Source organism: Palaemon carinicauda, chromosome 16, assembly GCF_036898095.1.
Source record: "Palaemon carinicauda isolate YSFRI2023 chromosome 16, ASM3689809v2, whole genome shotgun sequence".
Lineage (NCBI taxonomy): Eukaryota > Metazoa > Arthropoda > Malacostraca > Decapoda > Palaemonidae > Palaemon > Palaemon carinicauda.
Genome location: NC_090740.1, coordinates 28,306,546 through 28,323,330, shown reverse-complemented (window position 1 = coordinate 28,323,330; position 16,785 = coordinate 28,306,546). Strand labels below are relative to the sequence as shown.

General features: G+C 38.2%; 1 protein-coding gene across 8 annotated transcripts in view; it reads right to left on the bottom strand.

Moving 5' to 3' along the window:
- mv (lysosomal-trafficking regulator mauve) overlaps window positions 1-16,785 on the bottom strand; it is a 388,598-nt gene that overhangs the window by 14,486 nt on the left and 357,327 nt on the right. For 7 of the 8 annotated variants that reach the window (XM_068389706.1, XM_068389704.1, XM_068389710.1 and 4 more), the window contains 4 exons: window positions 15,100-15,219; window positions 14,790-14,902; window positions 2,128-2,360; window positions 1,738-1,992 (listed from right to left, as the gene is read on the bottom strand). In XM_068389706.1, the coding sequence (XP_068245807.1) occupies window positions 1,738-1,992; window positions 2,128-2,360; window positions 14,790-14,902; window positions 15,100-15,219 (721 nt within the window). The remainder of the gene's footprint in view (window positions 1-1,737; window positions 1,993-2,127; window positions 2,361-14,789; window positions 14,903-15,099; window positions 15,220-16,785) is intronic. The other variant, XM_068389709.1, reaches the window with a different exon arrangement.

The following is a 16,785-nucleotide window of genomic DNA, read 5'->3' as shown; positions in this document are numbered from 1 at the left end:
CCACTTCCTACCCTACAACATTAGGATGGGACCACTATGATTAGAGTGGCTAAAGCTTAAGTCAAAGCTGCTTGAAAGGACACGATTTCATCATAGTAGCAGGCAAACCAGACAGAATGCCAAGAGTCACATTTGAAAAAAAAAAAACACCACTCCTGGAATCCGAGAGCTGAATTTTTCAAACAGTTAGTTCCATGTTCCAATATAGGAATTTTGACACTACTATGATCAAAATATTATGGAGTAGTTGGCAAAACCAACAACTGTTCCAACAATTGGTTTAGAAAAAAAAACTTTAATCCAGTTATGGTATTCCTTCCTAAAAATCTAGAACATGATGAGGAAAAGAGGTTTGACAGCAAGGGGAGAAATAGTTGATAAAATATGAAAGAGTTTGAATTAATAGTATGCGATAGAAAAAGTATGACAAATTTTGAGTCAAAATGAGAAAAAAGGTTATTCTCCAGTTAAAGAGCCCTCTTGCCCATCACAAGGCTTCAAAATTATATATATTCCATGTATTCCCTTGTTAAGATGGGAGAAGCCATATGAACATAAGGTAAGTATAAAAATAAGTATCAAAATTCTGTTTTTCATTAGATTAATTTAAATTAGTTTTAAATTTTGTTAAATATGTACACAATCTTAATTATTGACTATATGCACACTATGTATTCCAAGCATAGATTTGGTTTTCCTAAGCTTTATATCTAAAAATTAACTGCTAAGTTTCATAATATATACAGTACATAGCCTGGGCTATAAATTTATTTCATCATAATTTGGACGGAAATACAGCATTAATAAAGAAAACAAACTAAGGAAAAGGCAATGAAAAAAATATAAAGAATATATTGGAGCATTCACATTTTTACAATGTAAAAGTGTGAACAAGTATTTTACATTACTTAGAAATCTTTCAGGCTTTATTTTGAACTATTAGAGTTTATTTGAATAAACAAAATAGTATTTTAGTGATTTATATAAAATTTGTAGCATTTTCTTAAATCCTAGTTTCAATATTATTATTCTTAACATCATTATCATTACTAGCTAAGCTACAACCCTAGTTGGAAAAGCAAGATGATATAAGCCCAAGGGCTCCAACAGGGAAAAATAGCCCAGTGAGGAAAGGAAATAGATAAACGATATAAGAAGTAATGAACAATTAAAATTAACATTTTAATACAGACTCCTCCACACCAAAAGATAGTTTCAATATTGTGAATTATCTAATATTTTACCTTAAATCATACTCTCTATAATAGCTGTTTTCTCATTTAGAAATCTTAGCTTCGGAAAAAGAATACTAATTTTCTCAAATTTATTAGACGCTTTAGGGAGAATGGAATATCGTTATCGTCTTCCATTCAATCAGTTTCAATGCATGTTTCTTTTAATTTGGATACCACCTGACTTGCACATATGTATAGTAAACAGAGGCTCAAATTAAAACCAGTGAAGTGGCATAAGTCAACCACTTTGAATAAACTTGTTTATTTTAATATAATTTCATTTATTTTGGCTCGGCTTTCAAATAGCAAGACACCAGATAAATAGAAATTATCACACATAATACTGTGTATAATAAATTATTATTTGAGTACAGGAACTTCAAATTTTTGGTTTCAAAACTTTACTTTACTATGGTTCTGAAGCTTTTCAATAATTGCCTGGGTTTTTATGTTATACTTCACTAGAAAGATATTCATGCCTAAATTGTTCAAGATACACTACCTGATAAGGCCATCAGTATGACTAGTTGCAATAACATTGATAGCTGTTCCTTCTGATGCTGAAGAGAATGTAATAGCTGTTACTGGCGCAGGAGTAACAACTGAATCTACCAATGCTCCATTGATAGTGTAAAGACGTAATACTGATGCTGCCGATCCCAAAGGACTAACTGAAGCCCAGTCACCTAGGGTTTCACTCATAGCAAGCAGAGAAACCTCCACTCCACTTGATCCAATGCTTCTTATGTAAGTCAATCTGTAATCATAAACAAAATTAATTTTGAAATCAAAAGATTTATCAGTAAATGTTTCCAGAGTAATATTGTACAGAACTAAATTAATATCACAAATACAAAAGGAACTGCTACCCAATAATAAATATATACTGTACCTATTTGTATCCCACAGCACACACATTCCATCTTTGCCGCCAGATATGCATACACTAAATGCCTCTGACACATACATATGTGTAATTGGGGCTGTGTGAGCTAATAAAGATGTAGGGGGCAATGATGGCTTCAAATCTCCTCCAACAGAACCTGGATATATTAGGTAAACCAAGATTTGTCCTGAAGCTAACCCTACCCATACTTGGCTGTTACCACCACTACACCACATTACCTGCCAATGTAGTGTCTCATTAGTAAAAGAAATATGCTAGATTTAGTAAATGAACACAGCACTAGTCTAGAAAATAAGTATTACATATTAATCAAAATTGAGGAATTAACAAAAAAAAAAAAACATAAGTATGCAGTATCTCTACTGTAAAAGCCTGTTTGTTTAACACAAACTAAGACACATTAGGTAACATATACTGTAAAAACTACAAGAGCCATTTAAAATTCTTTAACAAAGTTCAAACTATTCACATCAATGCTTATAGAAGTCTTGGAACATACATATGGATCTTAAATACAATAATTTCCCTGAATAATAACATTTGACTTCAGAACTATCATAGATAACCTGTGTGTACAATAAATTACACCTGTTTCAACTTATTTCAAAAGTATTATATCATGTAGAAATAGCTTCAAGAACCTTTGGTACATTTAAAGGCTATCTCACTAATGTTTGATAGAGCAGTAGACTGAAAAATTGTGAGTAATGGGTTGGACTATTGAAGTAGATGCCCAAAACCTTTCTAGCTTAAGAACTAACTCTTGGAGCCCATCTTGTTTGTACAGTATATATGGACTTACTGTACACATTTAATTATTTTTTTTTTTTTTCAGTTTAACACAACTTCTCTATGTTAATGCAAAATGATAAAGTACTGTGAGCTATAATTCTGCACTAAAGAGTATACTCAATATTCACATTCATTGACAATCATATAAGTAGAAGTGGTGTAAGAAGCTGAATTATTTCTATGAACCTCCCTGATGTTCATATTGCTTCTTCTCCAGAGGCTCTGTTTATTGACATTTACCCCTAAAATAAAAATTCCCATTTTCTTTCTTTTGCATAGGCATATGCCTCTAGTAAAAGTAATGACAAACACTAGCAGTTAATGGCGAGAAGTGCCCAGGATTATTCTTTGTTATTTCAATTTCGCTGTCGGATTGGTTTATGATGCACCCCTTTTCCCGATTGTGATAAGTTTTATTGTGTTTTAAGTTGTCTTCCTCTGGATTTGTTAGTAATTATTACACAGGGATAATGTGAGGAGTGTGTCTGGCTCACTGTTCCTCACAGGGAAAGTATATTTCAAGTTTGTACTAATGAAACTTACTTTTGGTTCAATGAAAAAATCCAGAGAAGACTAGCTAGCTGTTCATAGTGGAGATTATAAAGTATATTTGCCAGAAATGTTCTTTAGTACAAAATCAAAAAGTCAAGTTTTGATAGTGATGGGCTTCAATGCTCTCAAGTTACTTAAATGTTTAATCTCGAAAGGCAAGTAAGTTTTTACTTGAAGGCTATCATTTGGATATTACTTGTCTGATTACTATCTCTAACTTGACTTACTATGTTGTGTGTAGCAGTTAACAGTGTTCCATTCTGTAAGAGATCTGAATGTTCACTGTACCTTACAGAGAGGAAATCCTCTCACGGTGCTTCAAATTTTTTTTATTTACTTTAGATCCTTCTGCTAAATATTTACATTACTACAATCCATGTCACTATTTTAGACAACTGGATTGCCAGGCAGAAGATCAAGTTAGTAGTCTGGATACTATTATCCCTGCACTCACTATAGTAACGGTTCCTAAGCAAACTCATTTTTTCTTTGTGGATAGCATTTCATATCATAGGATTCTCTTAAATCTTTAAAGTTGTTGGTGATAATTCAGATAAAGCTCACCAGTTGCAGAATTTTTCAGAAGGCAATGCACTTAATTCGCTTGCAAGATCAGTCATCATGGGTTAACATAGCTGGGTAAATGTAAGCACTAATAATTTTATTACTGAAATGAATATTACTATGAAGACAAAGAAAATATTTTTATTTCTTCTGAAGAATGGGAAACTTTTAGTCTGCTACTTTCCATTTATTGCTAGAATATTTCATTACTTAACTGAGGCAGAGTGGCAGTTCATGGCTAAAATTAGCAGAGGTGGTGCTCCCAAAAATGTTTAGCCTTTGTTTTAATTTTGTGTAAAAGTTAACAAAAGTATAAGAAAATTTATTCTGAAACCTGATAGAATTCTAAAAGAATGAAATCAAACATTTCTTACTTATTATAACCTAAATTATCACTATTCAAACTTGATTCGTTCATTTAAAATGAAATCTATTCTTGTTTTAGTTTACGTGAAAAGATCAAAAATGTTCTGCTTGATTTTGTATGGCAACTGAGGAATATTTTCTTCATTGAAAGAACTTTAATTAGAATGAAATAGACTCATGATGAAAAATCTTTTGATGGACTAATTACATTTAAAGAAGCAAACTGCTAACAATGGGTTTTATGCCATTAAAAAAACATGAAGTGGTAGAAATGAAAGGCTTCCCAAGTTATTACACATGATGCAAATACTCTTAACTATGATGATGATGTCTCTAACAACATGCAGCAATAATGCAAGATGCCCCATATGTGAAATCTACATAAAGAAAAAGTTCTGTTTTCATTGCAAATGAGCTCATTCTCTTAAATGGAAAAATTGTCCATTATTTAGATTTAAGATGGATAATCTAGCAAGAAGAAACCTTATATGGCATCTATCACTCCGACATCTTTCTAACTTCAAGTTTGGTTTTCATAAGGGCTGTTCTGCAACTGACCTTTTAATAAAACTTTCCAACCAAATCATTGTAAAGTATCAAATAACTGGAGTATTCTTTGACTTGGGAAAAGCATAAGACATTTCTTGGCATTTTTGTAATAACCAAAAAACTGTATGGTATGGGTATGAAAGGAACATGATTAGATCTTTAAACTCCTTTATGACTTATACTGTAGGTTCATTGAAGTAAAAGTCGGTAATTGTCTCCATTCCTCCAGGAGGAGTGTGTTCCCCTGGCCAGTTTTCTTATTGTCACCCTTTTTGCTGTTGCAATCGGCACTCTACTGACAGTAGCGAGTCCCTCTGTAAGAGGGCTCATTATTTGTTGGTTTTGCATTTTATTGCACTACATGTGATGCAGTGTTTACCTGTAAATGCATGCAAAAAACCATTGATCTAATTAGAAAATTGGCCTTGGAAAATGTTCTTAGAATTTTGGTCTCCAAAATGGATGCCACAAGGTTTTCAAGATACAGGTCTACTGAGAACATACCAACTCATACTTTGGATGATAATATTTTAGTAAAATTTTTAGGTCTGAAGTGATGAAAAACTAAATTGGTCAAGTCACATTGACAATCTTAAGGTAAAAATGAGAAAATTTCCTAAACATTCTGAAACAATATCGGGATTTGATAGAGACCTGATAAAACAAACTTGCTTCGGACTGTCATATTTACTTTTTTGCTTGACCATCAAAGCAAAAGGAACTTGATACTGTCCACAACATAAGTCTTAGAATCTGCACTGGTACATTCAAAACAACCCCAGCTAAAAGCATATATGTAGTATCATGAGCTTTCCCTAGTCCTCATAAGAAAAGAACTTATATTGCGGTATACCATGAGACTCTACAGCTCTTGCAATAACCCAACGCTAAAAATATTAGTGGAATGTGACTCCACAAATTTTGGTGTAAGGGTCTTCCAAGCTATCTCAAGTAAGACAGCTTGAATACCTGAATGGAAACATAATTTAGTAAAGAAAAAAAAAAATTTAAGTGAAACCTCCTTCCACCAGAAATTGTGCTATTCAAAATATATCAATAAAAATAGCAATCAGACGAGGAGATTAAAAATAAGTTTTGGGAAAATGATAGAAATAATAAGGGAAAAGTAAATATCTTTACAATCGTCTGTAAATCTGAAGAGAGTGTTAGGTCAGCTGTTGTGCATGATAAAGAAGTGTTTATTATTATTATTATTAAATGCTAAGCTACAACCCTAGTTGGAAAAGCAGAATGCTATAAGCCCAGGGGCCCCAACAGGGAAAATAGCTCAGTGAGGAAAGGAAGCAAGGAAAAATAAAATATTTTAAGAATAGTAACAACATTTAAATAACTATTTCCTATATAAACAAAAACTTCAACAAAACAAGAGAAAGAGAAACTAGATACAATAGTGTGCCTGAGTGTACCCTCAAGCAAGAGAACTCTAACCCAAGACAGTGGAAGGTCATGGTACAGAGGCTATAGCACTACCCAAGACTAGAGAACAATGGTTTGATTTTGGAGTGTCCTTCTCCTAGAAGAGCTGCTTACCATAGCTAAAGAGTCTCTTCTACCCTTACCAAGAGGAAAGTAGCCACTGAACAATTACATTGCCATAGTTAACCCCTTGGGTGAAGAAGAATTGTTTAGTAATCTCAGTGTTGTCAGGTGTATGAGGACAGAGGAATATCTGTAAAGAATAGGCCAGACTATTCGGTGTCTGTGTAGGCAAAGGGAAAGAACCGTAACCAGAGAGAAGGATCCAATATGGTACTGTCTGGCCAGTCAAAGGACCCCCTAACTCTCTAGCGGTAGTATCTCAACGGGCGGCTGGTGCCCTTTAGTTTAGTGGTAAATGACCAAACTGCTTTTATATATACTGAAAAGATGAGACCTTGTATTTTATTCACCAAAGAAAGATTTTGTATAATACTCTGACACCAAAAGTAAAATAGAAGCTTTGAAAATTTTCAATGCAGTACATCCCCTAGTATGTAAAGCACATGAGTGACTTTACCTCATATCTTGTCAAAAGAAATCAGTATATTTCTCCTGGTTCCCAGACTATGTTTGAATTCAGTGCAATGAGGTCGATAAATACAGGAAAAATACCTCTTAACGTTTTTATCAAGCAGATAAAGTTCCTTACTCAGATATGAAATGTCCTATAAGGTTATATATTAAGAGTAAATGGCAAGAGTGATGGAAGTCTCCTCACCTTGCCAAAAATAAAAGGTATAAGAAAATTATAGAAAAAGCAAAATTCTGGCCCTCATCTTTCCACTCGGAGAAGGACTAAAATTGTTTTAAGGTGCCTGCATGTTGGTCACACTCACCTAACACAATTATGTTTTAGAAGGAAGCAGTTTAACAGTGTGTGCACTCACTGTGACAACATTTTCAGTTAAACATATTCTGGTGCACTTTTCAAAGTATAGCACTGAGCAGCAGAGATTCAACCTACAAGTTTTTATTTTTTTAAATCCATTAATTTATTTAATGAAATTATTAATTTTTTACCTTAGCAGATTCCCTTTCATCATCATTCAAATTTCTAGTGGAAATATCTATTATTTTAAACTATGTATATGAATAAACGGGTGTGTAAAAGTGAGTTATGCATAATTTATGAGAGAAAAATGTTATTTTCCTTAGTAAAATAAATTTTTGAATATACTTACCCGATGATCATGTAGCTGTCAACTCTGTTGCCCGACAGAAATGTAAGGTCGGGATACGCCAGCGATCGCTATACAGGTGGGGGTGTACACAACAGCGCCATCTGTGAGCAGGTACTCAAGTACTTCTTGTCAACAAGAACTCAATTTTCTCCTCGGTCCACTGGTTCTCTATGGGGAGGAAGGGAGGGTCCTTAAATTCATGATCATCGGGTAAGTATATTCAAAAATTTATTTTACTAAGGAAAATAACATTTTTCAATATTAATCTTACCCGATGATCATGTAGCTGATTCACACCCAGGGTGGTGGGTGGAGACCAGCATACATGTTAACATTAGAAGCTAAGTATCCCGTATCTTATTTTAGCAGTTATTCAAAATAACAAACATAAAATAAATAAGTACCTGGTAAGGAAGTCGACTTGAACCATTACTCTGCCTTTTTAAGTACGTCTTCCTTACTGAGCCTAGCGATCCTCTTAGGATGCTGAGCGACTCCTAGGTGCTGAAGTATGAAGGGCTGCAACCCATACTAAAGGACCTCATCACAACCTCTAATCTAGGCGCTTCTCAAGAAAGAATTTGACCACCCGCCAAATCAACCAGGATGCGGAAGGCTTCTTAGCCTTCCGGACAACCCAGAAATATTTCAAGAGAAAGATTAAAAAGGTTCTGGAATTAGGGAATTGTAGTGGTGGAGCCCCCACCACTACTGCACTCGTTGCTACGAATGGTCCCAGAGTGTAGCAGTTCTCGTAAAGAGACTGGACATTCTTAAGATAAAAGACGCGAACACTGATTAGCTTTTCCAAAAAGTTGCGTCGAATATATTTTGCAGAGATCTATTTTGTTTAAAGGTCACGGAAGTTGTGACAGCTCTAACTTCGTGTGTCCTTACCTTCAGCCAAGCTTGGTCTTCCTCATTCAGAAGGGAATGAGCTTCTCGTATTAACAGTCTGAAAATAATAGGATAAAGAATTCTCTGACATAGGCAAAGATGATTTCTTAACTGAACACCATAAAGCTTCAGACGGGCCTCGTAAAGGTTTTTAAAATAGAACTTAAGAGCTCTTACAGGACATAATACTCTTTCTAGTTCATTTCCAACCATACGATAAGTTTGGAATAACGAACGATATTGGTCAAGGCCGAGAAGGCAGCTCGTGTTTGGCTAGAAAACCAAGATGTAGAACATGTAGCCGTTTCGGATGAAAATCCGATGTTCTTGCTGAAGGCATGAATCTCACTGACTCTTTTAGCTGTGGTTAAGCATATCAGGAAAAGAGTCTTAAAGGTGAGATCTTTCAGGGAGGCTGATTGAAGTGGTTCGAACCTGTCTAACATAAGGAATCTTAGAACCACGTCTAAATTCCAACCAGGTGTAACCAAACGACGCTCCTTCGTGGTCTCAAAAGACTTAAGGAGGTCCTGTAGATCTTTATTGTTGGAAAGATCTAAGCCTCTGTGACGGAAGACTGATGCCAACATGCTTCTGTAACCCTTGAAAGTGGGAGCTGAAAGAGATCGCTCTTTCCTCAGATATAAGAGGAAGTCAGCTATTTGAGTTACAGAGGTACTGGTCGAGGATACGGATACTGACTTGCACCAGTTTAGGAAGATTTCCCATTTCGATTGGTAGACTCTAAGGGTGGATGTTCTCCTTGCTCTAACAATCGCTCTGGTTGCCTCCTTCGAAAAACCTCTAGTTCTCGAGTGTCTTTCGATACTCTGAAGGCAGTGAGACGAAGAGCGTGGAGGCCTTGGAGGACCTTCTTACGCGTGGCAGACGTAGCAGGTCCACCCTTAGGGGAAGAGTTCTGGGAACGTCTACTAGCCATCGAAGTACCTCGGTAAGTTATTCTCTCGCGGGCCAGAGGGAAGCAAATAGTGTCAACTTTGTCCCATCGTGAGAGGCGAACTTCTGCAGTACCTTGTTGACAATCTAGAACGGAGGGAATGCATATAGATCTAGATGAGACTAATCTAGTAGAAAGGCATCTAAAAGAACCACTGCTGGGTCCGGGATAGGTGAGCAAAGTATTGAGAGCCTCTTGGACATCGAGGTTGCGAAGAGATCTATGGTTGGCTGGCCCCAGGTGACCCAAAGTCTCTTGCATACATCTCTGTGGAGGGTCCAATATGTTGGAATTATTGTCCCTTCCTACTGAGACAATCTGCTAAGACATTCAAGTTGCCTTGGAAGAAACTTGTTACTAGTGAAAAGTCTAGACCTGTTGAACAGGAGAGGAGGTCACTAGCGAACTCGCACCATGTCAGAGAGTAGGTCCCTCCTTGCTAGGAGATGAACATCAAAGCAGGGAGTTGTCCGTGTTGACCTCCACTACTTTGTCTTGAAGGAGAGACCTGAAGCTTTTCCAGGTCAGACGTACTGCCAGAAGCTTCTTGCAGTTAAAATGCATTGTCCTTTGACTCGAGTTCCATAATCCCGAGCATTCCCTACCGCCTAAGGTCGCACCCCAGCCTACGTCCGATGCGTCTGAGAAGAGAACGTGGTTGGGAGTCTGAACAGTCAGGGGAAGACCCTATAAAAGGTTGATAAAGTCCTTTCATCAGGTTAGACCAGACTTATCTTCCGGAAACCGGGATCGAGACCGCTTCTAGCGTCTTGTCCTTTTCCAGTGAAGAGCTAGATGAAACCGAAGAGGACGGAGGTGTAGTCTTCCAAGTGACACCAATTGAACCACGGATGACAGTGTCCTAACCAGACTCATTCACAGCCTGACAGGGCCGTATTCCTTCTTCAGCATCTTCTGGATGGATAGCAGAGCTGGGGGTTGATCGTCTTGTTCAGCCATGTCCTCATCAGAGGGTTCCTCATCCGAAACTGATGAGGAAACGGCAACGGAGTGGGCAACGTCTGACTCGCTGAATCCGGTCGCACTGGTGGATGCGTGACGGAGCCGGACACAAGATCATGGTACTGCTGCACAGTCTGTGAACTGTCAACCATGGGGATGCGAGGAAGTACAGCGACAACCCGAAACTGTCTAGACTGTCTGGGTAGTGCAGACAACCCCTTATCGGGTTGCTGAGGTTGCCGCACTGCGTCACAACAAGTCACCTCTGCTGGTTGTTGAACGTCTTCCCAGTGACACACTGAACGTCCACAACCACCTCCGAGAGTAGCTTAACGTCAACGTGCGACTGGCAACCCACACTGGGTCGCACCGGTGGAGGAACCATCTCAACTGGCGGACGTGAGTAGGATAACTCAGCGTCAACAGGGCGTACAACCAACCGGTAGGAAGGTCGTTGGCAAGAAGGTTCTTCTCCGTAAAAAAATCCTCTATCAAGGACTAAGCTTGGACTGCATGTCTTGCAACAAAGCCCAAGGTCTATGGGAGCAGGTGTGGCAACAGACGGGGTTAGCGACTGAAGCGGAACCATTTACCCTCCCTGGAAGCATGTTATGCTTTAATTAAAGTCCATAGGAGGCTAAGCAGCTTAAGGCTCCTCTCCAAATGACAGAGTCCTCAAGGGAATATCAGAAGGAGGGAGAACAGCACTTTCTCATCTACAGGAACCATGTCCGAGAAAAGCTAGGTTATCTCAGTGAGGGTTTCACTGGTGCAAAAGCAGCAGACCAGAAGGCAACGTTATGAAACTGCTTGACAGTCTGTGAACTGTCAAAAACTGAACTGTCAACCACAACAGGAGCGTGAGGACATACAGCACTGGTGTATTAGTAGCAGACCAGAAGGCAACGTCATGTAACTGTTTGACAGTCTGTGAGTTGGCAACAACCAAAGTTGTGTGGGGAAGCCTCAACTCCTGACTGACTAGTTTGCTGCGGGCGAGTGGCGGTAACCACAGTGTGTTGCGGAGGCTGACACACCGTGTCAAAACACGGCAGCTTGTGGTAGCTCACGCACGGCAACGGAGTGCTCAGTGTGTCTGTGGGAGTCATCATACATCTGGCAGGGTTGACTGTGCATGGGTGGAGGAGCTCTCACAACAAGAGTGTGGGAGCAGGAAGCCATGCCGGGCGCACAACCGTGGTAGGTGTAGGCCCACGGGTGCATCGTCAACCTTCTCCGCAGTTGGAGTGTGGGAGCTGGCAACAACAAAAGCGGAGTGTTGGTGCGTGGGAGGGACTGCCGTGGGTTGCGGAGCATGCCGTATGGGATGCGGAGCATGCCGCATGGGTTGCGGAGCATGCCGCATGGGTTGCGGAGCATGCCGCATTGTGTCAAAACACGGCAGCTCTACAGCACCTTCCCACTGCTGATGCGGTAGCTCACGCATGTCAATGGAGGGTGCAGCATGAACATGCGTCTGGCAGGGTCGACTGCGCATCGGAGGTGGAGCTCTCACAGGTGGAGTGTGGGAGCAGGCAGCCGCAGTATCTGCTGAGCGCACAACCGTGGCAGGTTGTAGATTAACAGGTGCATTGTCAACCTTCCAGCACGATACTCCTGCATGAAGGAGCAAGCTGAGACTGTATAGTCTGCAGCATGGACCACTAGGGTCTATGAAAGACGGCAACAAACGGAGCTACTGTCCGTTGTGACTGAGGGTCTAAAACAGCTGGTGCGGCAACAGACGGAGTTACTGCCTGTTGCGGTACCACCTTGCCTCTCTTGGGAGGTGTGCAGTTGTCGGATGACTGGAGCGAGTCCGAACTGACCCAGTGGCTACACCTAGGCCGTTGGACTTGCGCGGAAGGGACCGACTTGCACTTAAAAGCTGTAAGATTTGGTCCATGGTTTCTGCGAGAAACCTCTTCCGCAGACGAGGAATAAATGGGCTCTCTCGTCTTTGTGTGGGTGGGGTGATCACGTCGGCAACGTGTGTAGATACACCCGAAACCACGGAGGGAAACGTCTGTTCGTCGATCAAGACCTGTGGAACCCATAAGTCCTTAGACATTACTTCTCCCCTGGGCTTAGGAGCTTGTAAGAGGTATCGGACTAGGTGAACAACTGGCACGAACAGACGAACCATCGAACGTAACACTGTAACACTTTGCGCATATCACTTTATCAATTTTGATTTTCTGTTTGCACTTATTTCACTGAACTCGAAACTTTAAGTGATTTGTACCTGAAACACGCAATCCTATCCTTCATTAAAAGGTAGTAATTGCGAAAACAGTTTTACAATGTAACAGAAAAACATAATGAAAGATAAAGAATTCAGTGGCTGGAAAAGAGACTAAACACTAGATCAAATAAACTACGTTTAAAATCTCTCACCGCATAAAGCCTGGGAACAAGAATAAAACTCTAGAAAGGTTTTACCTTCTTCCCCTATAGCGACTAGGGAGAAGAGTAAAAAACGAGAACAACGTTTCCCGCTTGAACGAAACGTTTATTCTCCTCTCTCCCTCCGTCTCTATCTCTCTCTCTCTCTCTCTTGACTTAGAACCTGAGAGATGAGCCCAATTATATATCGTTAAAACATATTATTTGTTAAAGGAAAAAAAAAAAAAAAAAAACTGAAAGGTTTCCCAAATAAAGTTCCTTTATTAGAATTAAAACCATTTAAGCTAAGAAAGAATGAACGAAACGCTAGAATCGGTTTACTATTACTGCAACGTGAAACCGTGAAATACTCTCTCTCTATCGTAACGATAGAGCGCATGTTGAACGTTCTGAACGTCAACAACTGCGGAGACTAAACTAAACGTTAGTTCATCTTTGAAAACAGTACGAGACTATCAAAGAAATTCTTTCAAAAACATTAAAATTAAAATAGCATAAATTCTTAAAAGGAAATACGATATGACGGGCTCAATGTTAATTAACTTCGGTTCCAAGTAAGGACCGCCTACTATTAGGAAAGGTCGCATATAAACAAACATAAAAATTAATTTTTATAAGTTTATAATAAATGGAAAGTTAATCGAAGAGGCCTATAAATGGCGGAGAGATATAAAATAAATCTATAACTTTGTTTACCAAAAACCTAAACACACTTCCGTCTAAGGGAAGGGTCGGTCATTTAAAAGTGAAAGAGAGTCTATACTCTCTTCGTCACCAACACTTCCGTCTAAGGGAAGGGTCGGCCATTTAAAAGTGAAAGAGAGTCCATACTCTCTTCGTCACCATAATTAATCTATCCAAAACGAGTTCAAGTTTTGAAATGAAGATAAAACCCCTGCATAGCGAAAGCTCAAAACTGGAATAGTGTACTTCACCAAAAAGTTGTGAAAACAAATCCAGTTAGGGACGGCGTATTAGTAGGTCTTGCCGGTGGCACGACAGAGGAAAAATTGAGTTCTTGTTGACAAGAAGTACTTGAGTACCTGCTCACAGATGGCGCTGTTGTGTACACCCCCACCTGTATAGCGATCGCTGGCGTATCCCGACCTTAGATTTCTGTCGGGCAACAGAGTTGACAGCTACATGATCATCGGGTAAGATTAATATTGAAAAATAAGAAGTTTTTAGATATATCTTTTAATCCATGTACTGTATATATGTACAGTATGTGTATGTTTACATGATGGTCTTGACCACATTGGATTTGGTCTTCGTTAGTTGTACGTGCATAGCAACCACAATGATACACTGCCTGATTTGTATAGTGTGGTTTCTTAGTACAAATTGCATCATTGGATTCCTTGGCCTTAAAATTGGTAATTTAGCTATCAAAATAAAAGCTCTAGGTTATTTAGAACCCTGAAATTGACAAAAACATTTTTCTATGTAGTTATTTTGTAAAAGCCAGGATGGCGGCCATAGGAGACTCGGGCAAATGGAAATACTGTACCTGTATTACTTTTTAATTGCTCATACCTTAAGGTTTCCATAAATGTATAGTTTTAATACTCTCCACTAAAATCTAATGAAACTTAAAATCCAAACATAGTGATCCTGACTAGTAAAGGTTCTTTCCTGCAATTTCTTTTACATCAATTTGAACTCTTTCCAGCATACAAATTTATATGGTTATGAAAACCAATGCTTTTATATCTTTTCTGTTAAAGACATGATACATCAGTTTTTCTTTAGGATGTTATCATGGGGATAGCATATATTTGTGGATCATAAACATCCACGGGTATCTGCTACCTAACAACAATGAAGATCAAGGGACAAATATAATTTTAATATTCTCAATAAAATCAGATAAATGGCTTTAATGTCTTCTACTCAACATGCTGACATAATGAACTTACTTTGTCATACTGCGGCACTGTAATCAATGGTTGTGCAGAGGTGTCCTTATGACGACGATAGCGAATTATTCCATCGTGATGGTGTGATGACAAAATATACACACCATTGACACCTATCAATAGTAAAACATTAGGTGTAATCAAACATGATTTCTCAGTAAATAAATAATTACACAAACTACAAAATACTATCACTACACATGCTGTTAAATATCTAGGTTAAAAGCTACAAAGGCTGCATGCATACCTCTAGATTGTGAAAAAGTATATTAATTCTGGAGACAGAAGAGAGTACATTTAGTAAACCTACAAGGAGTGTGTATAGGTGCAACTTGATACAGCATGGAAAGTTGCTGCCATGCGATCCCAGGAAGACGGGGATGTGGCAGCGTACTATACGATGCTGTGGGCGATATACGAGTTCTACTGCCTGTAAGAATTTTTTGGAGTGTTTCCATTACATATAATTTAGTTAGTTGACAGAAAAATACTTATTCAAGCCTGATGAAACTAATAATTAATACAAATATTAGCCAACATAAACAGTGCACAACCAACACAAACAATCTAACACTTATCAACCAACTACTATACCTAAATGATACCATATAGTAATTTAATGCCTATCCACAAAGCATGACAATATGAATGGAATTTCTTGAAACTACAGTAGTTTATACTGCAACAAGTCTATTTTTCCTTATTTTGAACATACATTATCTTTAGAAGCATATCTACATCCTATGACAGCAAGAATAATACAACTGAAAATGTTAACATATTTAATGAAAATTCTGTCCTACAGAATGGCACATAATTAAGACAAACAGCTTTGCATTTTCCTACTTTACTGGTTTTATGAATAGTAACACATACAATCTTAATTGATTAAGGCATGTTAAACAACAGCCAAAACATTACATAATGTATACTTGGTGTGAACATTGAAGCAAAAAGTTAGGGAAGTTGCACAGTTCATGTAAAGAGATCTAAAGAAATTGGTGAAAGCAGAAGACATCATCTTTACCCATCAGAATTCTTAAAATTATAATTATCATGATCATTGGCTGACCTGGAGGGTGTGTTCTTAAGAGTTCTGTTATTGTAGGGTGTAAGAATGAAAGCTGCTGATTTAAAAATGAATATGATGGAAGAGTATTAGATGTGAGCAAAGGTAATTTACAGAATAGATACAAGAAAAAGATGAAAGTACAGTAGTAGGTATACCAAGGCACCAGTCACTCATTGAGATACTAATGCTAAAGTTATTTGGTCCTTTGACTGGCCAGGTAGTACTACATTGGAGCTTTCTCTGGTTACGGTAAATTTTTTTCTTTGCCTGCACATACACCAAATAGTCTGGCCTATTCTTTATACATTCTCCCCTTTCCTCACATATCTGACAACACCAAGATACCCGAACAATTCTTCACTCAAGGGGTTACCTACTGCACTGAAATTGTTCAGTGGCTACTTTCCTATTGGTAGTAGAAGAAAATTTAGCTGTGGTAAGCAACTCTTTTAGGAGGATATTCCAAAATCAAACCATTTTACTCTAGTCTTGGGTAGTGTTACACTATCTTAGGTTAACTATCTTGGGCTAGAGTTCTATTGCTTGAGGGTACACACACACACACACACTATCCTGTTTATTTCCTTTGTACACTAGGCTATTTTCCATGATGGAGTCATTGGGCTGATAGCTTTTTCAACTAGGGTTGTAACTTAGCTAGTAATAATAATAATAATAAGACAAGATAATACAAGATAATACTGTAACAGGTAAGCTAGCAGTGATAGCTTGACTAATAATTTTTAGTTGAAGCCTGATCGACTATCCATTAAGAAATAGCCGACTTCAAATCCCCTAATAAGAGGACTTGCATAATTTTTCAAAGCTACATATTAAATATACTAGTACTTGTCGCTCATAGGTATTTACTTTTATTAAAAAGTTGAAATGGGAAAAAGACCTAAGCACGGAACTTTCAAAATC